Source organism: Cheilinus undulatus, linkage group 20 (assembly GCF_018320785.1).
Source record: "Cheilinus undulatus linkage group 20, ASM1832078v1, whole genome shotgun sequence".
Classification (NCBI taxonomy): Eukaryota; Metazoa; Chordata; class Actinopteri; order Labriformes; family Labridae; genus Cheilinus; species Cheilinus undulatus.
Genome location: NC_054884.1, coordinates 19,095,187 through 19,107,423, shown reverse-complemented (window position 1 = coordinate 19,107,423; position 12,237 = coordinate 19,095,187). Strand labels below are relative to the sequence as shown.

Here is a 12,237-nt window from a genome sequence, read left to right as displayed (position 1 = left end):
GTTTGTTTGTTCCTTTGTTCCTTTGTTAGCAACATAACTCAAAATGCCATGGACGGATTTTCATGAAATTTTCAGGAATGTGAGAAATGGCATAAGGAAGAACTGATTAGATTTTGGGACTTATCCGGATCACCGTCTGGATCCAGGAATTTTTTTAAGGATTCTGTACTATTGGGAGATAGAGCTAATGCTGGTGGTCTGCACTGTTACCACTTTACACCAGGAGATGACGGACATGAGTAACTTATTCAACGTTTTGGAGTTTATAGAGTTTGAAAGATGCACGCCCGGTCGAGGAGATGAGTCAGAGCTTAACAGAGAGAAAGACAGCGGATTATAGCGAGAATACTCACAATGCTGGGAGGAATAGAGGAATATTCACCCTCTGCCCTGACTTCCACTCATAGCAAAGCCAGTGCTTTGCCTCACTGTGTCTCCACCCCCGGGGAGGGAGTAGTTGGCGATACAGGTTTTGGGAGTGATCCAGATCACCGTCTGGATCCAGGAATTGTTTTTTAAGCATTCTTCACTATTGGGAGATAGGGCTAATGGTGGAGGTCTGTGCTCTCTGAGTGCTTTTCTAGTTACAAATGCTTTAACACTGTCAGACAATGAGAAATATTGCTACTGTGTTCTATTGTTTCACTGCTTTCCACCATGATGAAAATTATGGAAGCCCATTTCTGACACTTAAAAAAGAAAATTGTGGAAGTTAGGCAATTAGAAAAAAACCCTAAATCAAAATTATGAGTTAAAAAGTCATAATTATGAGATACGAAGTCGAAATACTAAGACAAAATCAAAATTATGGGATAAAGAGTCATACTTGTGAGATAAAAAGTCATAACTTTGAGATACAAAGTTGAAGCAGCACCCCTGCGACCCCCAACAGGATAACCGGTATAGAAAATGGATGGATGGATGGAAGTCGAAAATGAGACAAAAAGTCAAAATTATGAAATAATAATAATAATAATAATAGTTTTTATCTTATAAGTTAGACTTTTTATCTCATCATTAGAATTTTTTTCTCATAATTATAACTTTTAAAATCTCTAATTATGACTTAATCTCATAACTATGACTTTATATCTCATTATTATCATTTGGGATTCTTTTTATTTTTTCAAGAATTGCCTTACATTCACATTTGTTTTTTTGTTTTTTTTATGTGGCAGAAATTACCTTCCATAGATAATGGCTACAATGTTATTTGAAATTTTAGTCATTTCCTCTCACACCACCACAACAACACTAATTAATCTGATGTGTACAGTAGTGAGGATTCGAGTATTTTATCCCTTGTTGTAAAAAATATTCTCAAAAGGAGTTCTATTTTGAATAAAATTGAAGTTATTTAATGGAATTAAATCAAACAAAAGAGTAAAAATAACTCCCTTAAATGTAAATTTTTGTACTTGATACGTTATGCAGCATCATAAGTTTTAACCACCTCCAGGGAAGGTCCCCGGTATCTGATGATGTAATTTTGGGGTCACGGGCAGAAAAGTTTGGGAACCCCTGCTCTTGTGGTTTAAAAGTAATATTGCAGTTTATGTTGCCCCATACATATTAAAATTTTCCTTATTTGTACCATTTTTAATTATGTTGTAGGATTATTATTAGATCCCTAATTGAAAGTTTGGCCTTTAAATAAACTAAAAATAAAACTTCAACTTAAAATAAAATACTTGGCTGATTCTAGAGGAAAAATATAGTTGATTCAAAAATAATTATGCATAATTTATAGTATTATTTAGTGCTATTAAAAAGTACAACTATGATATAATTTGTAAAAGGATTTTTTGTATAATTTACCAATTTACTTAATGTTTTTTTTTTCTTTTGTTTTCAAATTTGAATATTTTTTGGTTCTTCCACAGCTGACTGCCTTTCGTTGAAAACCACATTTCCCATGAGCCTTGTAAACCACTGCTCCTGCTTCCTGAGTGACTGAGGCTACCCCACATGATGTTTGGTGTGTAACAGGAGCTGATAAGTATCCATGCAGCTGTCAGTCATTGAGCCTCATTGTGTCGTCTGTTTAAAGGGAGGGGCCGTAAATATCTGGAGGCAGACCGATGCATCCCCTGTGAGAACTGGACATCCTGGGCATCTGAGGTTACGACCTCTCTGCTTATACCCAAATGGCCTGGACATGTGAGTACTAATTATAAGATGATGGCATGATTACTATGTGAGTGATGAGCAGCAGAGAGAGTGTTCTGTATTACAGTATTTGTGTTGAGGCTTAAGGATTTTAAACAACAGCATTTCTAGACATAGCTTTGGGTATTTATCTCTGCTTTATTCATGAGTTTAAAAATGGTGCCACCAAGCAGCCAGGCCTTTAGGCTGCCTTCCTGTGAGAGTAATTTTAGACTTGACTTTTCCCCTATCCCCTTGTTCTTATCATAGCTCTTAAAATGCCTTTGATATCTTCCTCTTGCACAGCATTAATACCAGCTCTCCTGAGGCACCCGTGGTGCCCGCTGCAGAGTTTCAGCTCTCACTTTTCCTTTGAGTACTTTTTCTTTTAGTCTAGTGTTTTTTAATAATATTCATGACCAGACATGCTCTCACTTTTCTCACCTTAAAGCTTTCTTACAGCTGGGTTTGTGAAGCACCGTCTTTTGTCATGTAGAGCATGGAGGTGGACTTTTAGAGGTTTCTATCTTGAGAGCATTTGAAGGAGAGTTTGAAGACGCTCACTCGATGAAGCAGAAAAAAAGAGACCACCATGAAAGTCTAAGATGCCTAATTATGAAACACTCTATCAGATATTCAAAAGGTATACGTAGATTTATATCTTTTAGATAGATTTTAGTTTGCATTTCACAATTATTTTCAGGCTCATCAATGACCTTTTTTAGTGCATAAGGTAATTTTTAAAACTTTTCATCCAATCTGGGCTGTTTTTTGCTTTTTCAACTCTTAAACCTTCTTTTCATAATAATAACTATTTTTATAGCAGCTGTAAAAACTGCTGTTTATATAGTGCTCTGACAGCAAGTGCTCTGGCATCAGCCATGGTTAGAGGAATGAGTACCATGTCCTGCATTAACTGACAGCGGGTTACATTCAGCATTAGGCTCTCTGGTTCTCTGGCCAGTGAAAGTACAGTGATGGGTAAAGAAAAGGACTTGGGTGTTATTTGTGGTGGTGTCATTCAATTCTAATAGGAAAGGGATGATTAAACGAAGCCAAAACACCTTGACATTTGATCCCCAAAATCTACTCAGTTCGTCCTTGAGCCATAGCAGATGTACAAAGCTTGAAGAAAATCCCCCAAAACTTTATCAAAGAAAAGCAACAGATTTAATCGAACAGCTCTTTATACGTCTTTATAAAGGAAAGTCCTAGCCTTCAAAGGTTAATGCTTAATATCACATTGGTCCTCATTCACTGATGGACACACAACTCACTGCTCACTCACAGCTCTCTGTTATGAGTTTGCTATGAGGTTTTTTTTTTTAATCAAATCACACCCCAAAACCAAAACAAACACTCCATCTGTTTTTTTACAAAAAAGATTAGAGCTGTGCATCTTGACTGTTTCCACAATTTGATTTGATATCATGATGCATCATGATTTATCCAAGGCATCCCCCATTTTCTATACAACTGCACACTTTTTATCAATGGAGACAATTATATTGATAAATATAAACTCCCAGTGTCATTGTAACTTTTTTTTAACAAAATAAATCTATTCTGTTTATATAATTTACTAAATTATATTAAAGAATATGGAGGATAAAAATATGGAATATTCTTCTATTTTTTTTTAAGTAAAAGGTTTACATGAAAAATATTAAATGCTTTCAGAAAAAACAGCATATTGAAATAGGCTTATTATTTGAAAACATAAATTAAGGTTTAGTCATCTTCTTCCCTTTTAATAAATGTTTTGGTTAACTTGTTTTCTAATAATTTTAACACACAATATCTCATATTTAAAATATCTTCACCACCTCCTTCAGTCTTCCCTTCCCTCACTCTCATAAGTCTTCTTTAAAGAGAGAAATGATCTTCTGATCATCCTTCTGTTTATTTTGAATCTGAGCTGAGAATCTGGCAGCAAGTCTCCCGTCACATTATATTTTCACTCATTAAAAGAAATTTTATAGTGAATCAAAGCAAAAAATAACTTTAAGGGAACATTGTTGGCACATTGTTAGGCAGTGTCACTGTGTTAGGATGCTGATGAGGTTATCATATTAATTCTAGTGTTTGTGTACGGTATGTCCACTTCACTGGTGTGTTTTGTCTTGTATTTTTGATTATGATAATAATGCATTTTATTTATAGGAGCCTTTCAAAACACTCAAGCCCACCTTATAAGTCGAAGTTAAACAAGTCAATAAAAATATACACAAGTTAGCAATGAGTTAAAACAATGAATAAAACAGTGTGTAGGTTGGCTAAGTTCAGCAGTACCGTATTTAACAGTGCTGCATTTTAGTGGACAACCAACATAAAAAACAGTCTCTCTTCCTCACCTGTAGCTCTGTCTCTGCCCCTCATGGATCATCTGTAGCTCAACATGAGATGTGGACGCATGAGTGCACCTCCGCTGGTTTTCCAAGCATGGCAGCATAATCTGGCCTGATATGATTGCTTATGACTTCATATCTGATGGCGGCTTAATTATGACTTTGCAGGTTCTAAAAGGAAAACTGTATTTTAGCTTTTAAATAGCACTCAAAACATTATGTAATACAAACGTATAAGCAAGGAAAGTCTATTGCCACCCAAATTTTAAGGTTGGGCCAAACAGACAAGTGGGTGGGCCCAAGCCTTGAAGACCCACCTATAATGATTGCTAATGAACTTTTCTCCACTTATAATTTCAATAAAAGACATCATTATTACCACCAAAGTAATAGGCTAAGTGAAAGTAAAGTTTATTAACTGTGTGTGTGTGACGTGAACAGCCGTGCTCTGCAGCAAGTGACAGGATAATCACGAAACACAATTCGCTAAAAAAAAATGTATTGCTGGGACTTTAAATCAACAACTTAACTGATTCTTGTGTCTTCAGGACACTGGACAAGAGGGCATGAGAGAAGAGGCATGAGACAAGACATCTGGAGGCTGCAGTAATGCACTCCTGAAGAAATTAAAGTTTCCACATCTTAAACAGGTGGCAGGCCTGAATTCACATAAACTGAAAGTTCCTCACAGGAGCTTTAATTTTTTTTTGTTAAATTGCAAAGATGCATTTTAACCTTTAAAATCAGAGGCTTAAGAAACCCGTCATACTTTGACCTTTTAAATAGCAGATTCAGGAATGGTATCTAAATCTTCAGTCACCCTTCTAGCTTGGGAATAAAATGCAAATAATGCAAAGGGGAGCTACAAAGAATGAGAAACCAGCTGTTTTTTTTTTCTGTACATTCCTGAGCCACAAACCCACACTCAGCAAAAGACAGAGAGGCTGTCACAGGCCGGGTGAGAGGGAGGGACACTCAGAAGTAGAAGAAGAAGAAGAAGGGTTGGGGGGGGAGGAAGAAAAGAAGGGGCTCACAGAGAGGGCACTGTCAGAGGACAGAAGAGCAGAGTGAGCGTGAAGAGCAAGCGTAGGTAGACTCATCACCGGACAAACAGTCAGAGCAAAGTGGTTCACACGTACGAGGAGAGAAGAGGACTGTAAAGGAAGAGCGGTGTGACTCTTTGGGCAACAGGAGCTTGTGTCGGTCAGGAAGAGGGCAGCCGAGCAGGAGGAGATGCTGTGAGGAAGAGAGCCAAGTGATGGAGGGTGAAGGAGCCAGCAGGCGGGCACAATTAGTCAGGTACAGCAATATGGCACTTATTATTTATATCCTATTCTGTCTGTGATGTGTTTGGCTTGTTTTGTTCTGTCTTTTGTGTTTTTGTTTTGTTTTTTTTTTTTGTTTGTTTGTTTTGTTTTTGTTTTTAATGTATTTAAAAAATTATCATTATTAGCTAGGATCATTTATTACTAGCTAAAGTTAAAAAAGCAGCAGTGTTTCATCCATTTACCTAAACAGAAAATAAGAATAAACAAGCAAAACAAATAACTCTCAAGTTTTTGAACAGGCATAAAACACTTGTTTTTGGCTATATTTTAGTTATATTTAACTTTATTATGCATGTTTTTACATACATTTCTAAGTTTTTGATTAATTTTAATAGACAAAAAAATATTTTTTGATAAATTTCAGCTATGGAGCCTGTTGTGTATCAAAACTTGACAAACTAATGCAGCATTTCAAAATCAACATGAGTAGACAAAAAAATCACTGAAAGTTTAGCTAGTCAGTTAAAGTTTTAAGAGGAAAAATTTGTAGTTCTTATACATAGAATTCTACTTTTCCTGTTTTTCCATACATAAATAAAGTTATAAGTTATTTATGTGCAATAAATTGTACCTCTAATAAAGGTTAATACAATTTTAAAGCAAAAAAAGGACTTTCTATTGATGGTGAAATACTAGTGTGATTAAAAAACTTCCACCTTGTTTTCTCCTACTACTGTATTGAATGCAAATGTCATCTCTTCTTTTAGCCAAACTCTACACTCCTAACCAAAATGAAATGATAACAAAGGTATCCTCATCAGGCGGTCCTTCCAGAACAGTCCCATTTAAAGTGCATGAGTCCTTTACGTCATGACTCTGCGCATCAAGGTCAAACATATTGTAAGGATTTTGTCCACTTTCAAACACACATCAATGCAGGAGACATGCAAATGTTTTGTTTTACAGCGAGGGAGGATATTTTCCATGCCAATGTATTCAACATGCTCAGTGTCTGACTTCACATGATGCTCCATAGCCCCCCATGGCACCACAAAGCGCACTCTGTGTGGTATACAAACCCACCGTTTGTCCTCCCTTCCATACCCTCTTTAGCATTTTAAGTCTTCTCCTCCCCAAGCGAGTGACCCCGGCTGATTAAGGAGGAGATTTTCCAAATATTTCACAACACCCACGAACCCCCCAGCGGCTATGAGGTTATTAGTCCCTGCTTTCATCGCTGACAAAGACGTGATTGTGTTTTCTTGTTGACTTTGTGTCTCGCTTGTTGAGGATTGTGTGTGATGCTGACTGAGATTGTAGCAGCTAAACCACATTCAACCTCTCGTTCACCCACGAGTGCTTGTTGAGGCTCAGTGCGAGATGTTTCTCATGAATTCTTATCTTCCAGTTTGTCTGTTGTGCTGCTTTGTGAGAGGTCAACAATAAGTGTGCTTTTTAAATAGCTAAGATTAAGTTTTAGTTCTGCAGATTTTAACTCGAGGGTTTCTATTATTTAATAAGAGATATAATATGATATGATAACATGGTATAATACTATATGATTTTATACAAGATGACACAATTCCACACGACATGACAAGATAAAACATGACACAAGTATGGTACAGTGTGACATGAAATGATACGGCGTAATTATATGACATGACATAAAATGACATGATTTGACATGACGTGATACAATATAATACAATACAGCACAGTATGATAAGATATAACATGATTTGATATGATGTGATCCAACATGATATGATATTCATAGGATACATCATGACATGACATGATAGGATATCATTTTGATATGATATAACACGATATGATATGCTATTAATATGAATGAGATGACACCTTACAGATACTACTTTCGAGTATGGGGTGGGAATTACTAGTGGCCCCACAGTTCGATATTATTGCGATACACAGAGTATTGCGATACCATATATTGCTATCTATACAATTTTTTCAACTGTTCAGCTGATTTAGCATTAGCCTTGCCTTCATTTTTGTTGTATTACTTCAGTATTTTATTTTCATGCAGCACTCCTTGCAACGTGTCATGTCCATGTTGTTCGTGACCTGCTTGCATTCCTAATGTCCTTTCCCTGGTGCTGCCATATTGATTGTACTAACTTTCTCCTGCTGTATGACCATCACCTCTGCTGACTCAACAAAGGACACTGCAGCATCATCAAGTGGGCAGAAAAGCAACTGATGCTATTTATCCAGTATCAAAGACTTCAGTTCATATTAGTAATTCATTTGAAAAAAAACGATACTTGGTGGAAGACACTATACGATATATTACCGTGTGAGATATCGCGATACTATGCTTTATCAATTTTCCCCTCACCTCTACTTTCAAGGGAGGAGGTGGTCAGCCTTTGTAACCATAGCGATGATGAGAATTGGTGAGAAGCATGCTGAAACTGTGGCTTTGGGTGCTTTTGGTGGCTTTGGAAACTGTGGCTCTGGGTGCTGCTAGTGCAAAAGGAAAGCCAACTATGCACACAGTCCTTTGGTTGTATTTCATTTTCCATTAATAACAAAGTACAATTGTTTTGTTTTTCATCCAGATGTCAACTTATTTTTCGCTTTCAATAGCAACACTGTTTTAGCAACACACACCTATGTGAGACAACAAAAAAAGTTGAGATCTCAAGAGAAACAAAAACTTTTATCGAGTACAATAAAATGTTTGGATGCAAGACAACTTAGGGCCTCCATGAAACAGGAAGTAGTTTTGTCATATTCTTAATGTACTTTTAATGACATGAAACCTGGTAGAGAAAAAATGCCCTGTGAAAACCTGAGATGAATCGTGTGAATTTTGTTGGTGGGCATGGCTTAAAATTAACCCCCACAGTATGTTGTGCATATGAAATTTGAAGGACATTTGTATCATATCAGGACCTACGAAAAACCTCTTGGATGCATATCGTCAAAGCAACAGGAAGTGTACGATTCTGATTTTTTATCTCCTTTGAGGGCATTCATCAAATCAGCGCCAGTTTTGGTGTAAAATAAGAAGAGTCCTTGTGCTTGAGAAGTCATCAGGATGTTGTGTAAAACTTCTTGCATCTGAGCAGATGAAATTACAGATCAAAGTATACTGTAAAATTTATAACACAAAATATGAGCAGTGGGCAGTATAGTTGCTGCAGGAGTCTGTGGCGTGCTACAATGTGACCTCTTGCCTCTAGACCTGGTGGCCACGTGTCTGGAGGGACGGCATGACTTGACATGACTGTGAAAAACACAAACCTGTGACACCACTCCTTCCCACACATTTGTCTTCAACGTGCCACTTAACTTCCTCTCCTTGGCGCTCTTTTAGTTTGGCGTTCACCCTGCCGCTCTGCACTTTGGGACACATTCCAAATCTCTCCCTGTCTCATAATAACCGGCCCCGTCCCTGCTGCCAGATTGGTTTTCACACAGTCCCGGGCCCCTCCCTGCTTCCACGGCGACGCAGCTGTCACCTGTCAGTTCCATGGTGGGGACGCACACCGGCCTGTTATGGCTCAGAATAGACGTGTGGGAGAGTTTCGCTGGAAGTGGGAGAGAGCACAACGTCGAGTGTCAAGGAGGATGAACAGTTGACTATAGGAAATAATCTCAGTTATATGGGAATGTGGCAAATGTGTCAGTGGAGGCTGCAGGGTGCTGCTCATGGGAGTGACTGAATGCTTCTTCAGAGGGGAGACTCAAGCAGATTGAGTTGGTAAGGCCTCTTGTGTTAGCCTCACTATGTGTGGCCAGCTGTAACAGTTCATTCAAACATGTGAGCAGGGCTTCAACATAAGAAACAGGCCTTTATGGAGCTGTAGTATTTACAGTAATATTTTTGGGGTGTATACCACCCAGTAATTATGGCCTTGAAAGCAGAAATCATTTCAAACTAACAACTGTATTAATAAAATAACTTGCTTGAAGTTTATTCTGATGTAATTATATGGATTTATTTGGGACAGTGTAATTTAACCAACATAGAAACAATATGCATTTGTGTAAATATTCTAGACTCACAGATCTGTTATCAGTTTTAACATAGGCCAGGAGTGATATTAATTATGTAAAAGCAAGAGAAGATAGGGTATTTCTTTTAAGAGTTGTTACTGGTCCCTTCCAGTAGGTGGCATTTAGAAAATGTAGGAAAGTTCATATGTCTTGAGGGTAGACCTTGATCCCACACATGAGATTTGAAGCAAATTAAATGTGTAATACATGAGTCCTGTCAACTACCTGTTCCTGTAAAACACACGATTTGCGAGTTATAAATTCTCTTAGCAATTCTCTTCATTTGCCGTCATAGCTGTTATTTATATTTGCTGTTGTTGCTGTTCTTGGATCACACATCCACATGCCTATGTGGAAAGCATCAAGAAGGAACACCCCACGCTCCTGCTTTTCCTGTGCCTACAAGAAAAGCCTGAGGCAGGATGAGAAGCAGCAAAAACCAAGAGCAGATAAGTTAGATGATGCATAGAGGAGGAGCTGGGGTGGAGGAGGGTTCCAGAAAGCAGCTTGCAGAGGAAGTAGTGAAGCATAGCGAATAGAGAAGAACATAGAGAAGGTTAAATATGGCAGCATGAGTGCAATTAACTAATAGCGTGCTTATAGCTAATCAGCTGGCCAGCAGCTAATGAGGGCTTGAGTGAGATCAGCTGATCTCAGTTATATGGCTGCACTTGACTCCGTGGCTTGCCTGAACAAACACTATACGCTAGATCTGTTTTAATATTTGCTCATAACATCCAATCACAACAGAAGAGGACTGTATCGATGTAGCTGATCAAATGCTCAAGCAGAGAAATGGTGCACTTGGCTGCTGAAAAAGCACTCCAAAATATATTTTTTGTGGCTGTTTGATTTGCATTCATGGCTCTTCTCAGTCCTTGTTCATTTATCTTATTTGTGCACTTGTTTTGTCAGTATTCTGGCTTCATATTGGATAAAGGCCTGAGTTTTACAACATATTGATGAAGCATAACTCAGCCCAGCTATCAACTATTCACAGAACAATGTGTAACAATGCTTTCTGGATTCAGTGTGTATTGAATATATTGCATTCACAGGTATTGATTGAAAAGCAGCAGATATTAAAAAATTACAGCTAGAATGTACTTTTAAATTTTGTACACTTGCTCGCTGTTGGATCACTAAAGTTGACTTCTCTTTTACTCTGTAGAAACCATTTAGTCAGTTTTGATTCCTTTGTTTTAAGTTTTAAGATTTTGCAAAGAAAGTATAAAACAACCAAAAGAAGTTGTGTCCTGGCTTTAGAGATGGAAATTGTACCCTCATGTTAGTTTCTTCCCTGGCATTATTGTTGGCAAAGCTGGTATCATGATTTTTGATTGGTTGGGGAGGGAGAAGAGACATCGATGAGCGTGGTGATGTCCTAAAAGTTGACTTTCTCTTACTCTTGATTTTATTGTTGCAGTATTGAACAATATTGTTGAACATCATTTTTTGTATTATGCAGGCCTTGTAAAACATTTCTGCAAAAGGTGCAATGGATTTCTAGATATGAAAGCACTTAAAAGTATATGCTTGACTTTTGTAAAACTTCTCCTCTAGAAGAACCTTTCTGCCTGTTTTGAACTGTAGTGTGTTTATGAATATCTCTGGTTTACTGCAGAATGGATGACCAGGACAGAGTAAGCCAAGCATCCAGCTTAGCCACAGTCTCCTTCTTCCCTGTTCCAAAGGTTTGTTGAAGTTGTCTGGTCACACGTTTTAGCATCATATTGTGGCACTGTCAATATGTGATTCCCTCTTTGGATCACAGGAAAGTGATGGAAAGGTTCAGACATTTGGGAAAAGATGCCAGGCAGCAAAGAGAGACCCCAACTGTCCTGTGGTCATCAGAGGATGGCTCTACAAAAAGGTAATGTCTAACATGGCCTAGTCAGCTGCTTATCACTTCCTCATCACATGTAATAGACTTGGATTAATTTTCCTCTTACAGGACAGCTCAGGTTTGAAGCTATGGAAGAGAAGGTGGTTTGTCCTCTCCAACTACTGTCTGTTTTACTATAAAGGTACACGGATTGTTGCCAGCACTTTTTCATGTTCTCTGATCCATACAACAATGTCTCTCTCCTTTTGTTTACTTCTTTTCTGTTTCCAAACAGACAGTAGAGAAGAATCTGTGCTAGGCAGCATCCCACTGCCCAGCTACAAAATCCTGTTCTGCACACCACGAGAATGCAAGAACAGGAAGTTCACCTTCAAGGTAAGGATATTTGGTTACACAGTCAATGCAAAAATTAAACAAATGGAAGTTGAAGCTTTTTAAAATTGCCTTTATGTGAAGATAGGTAGCATGGTTTTGACTGTAAGTGTTATTTATTAGCAGTGGTTCACAAAATATCGACTGAAATACTTCTGAAGAACTACTGGAAGATAAAATCGGGCTGATATGGGTCTCTTACACGCTGTACGTAGAAATC

At 37.8% G+C, this 12,237-nt stretch overlaps 1 protein-coding gene across 7 annotated transcripts in view; it reads left to right on the top strand.

Moving 5' to 3' along the window:
* Nucleotides 1-2,092: 2,092 nt before the first annotated feature.
* The window catches only part of si:ch211-234p6.5 (pleckstrin homology domain-containing family A member 7), a 29,000-nt gene continuing 18,855 nt past the window's right edge, over nucleotides 2,093-12,237 (top strand). For 3 of the 7 annotated variants that reach the window (XM_041814831.1, XM_041814829.1, XM_041814835.1), the window contains exons 1-5: nucleotides 5,564-5,795; nucleotides 11,424-11,493; nucleotides 11,574-11,672; nucleotides 11,754-11,826; nucleotides 11,920-12,020. In XM_041814831.1, coding sequence (XP_041670765.1) covers nucleotides 5,755-5,795; nucleotides 11,424-11,493; nucleotides 11,574-11,672; nucleotides 11,754-11,826; nucleotides 11,920-12,020 — 384 coding nt within the window. In that variant the 5' untranslated portion in view covers nucleotides 5,564-5,754. Of the gene's footprint in view, nucleotides 2,161-5,563; nucleotides 5,796-9,284; nucleotides 9,504-11,423; nucleotides 11,494-11,573; nucleotides 11,673-11,753; nucleotides 11,827-11,919; nucleotides 12,021-12,237 lie in introns of those variants that run through there. The other 4 variants (XM_041814830.1, XM_041814834.1, XM_041814833.1 and 1 more) reach the window with 4 other exon arrangements.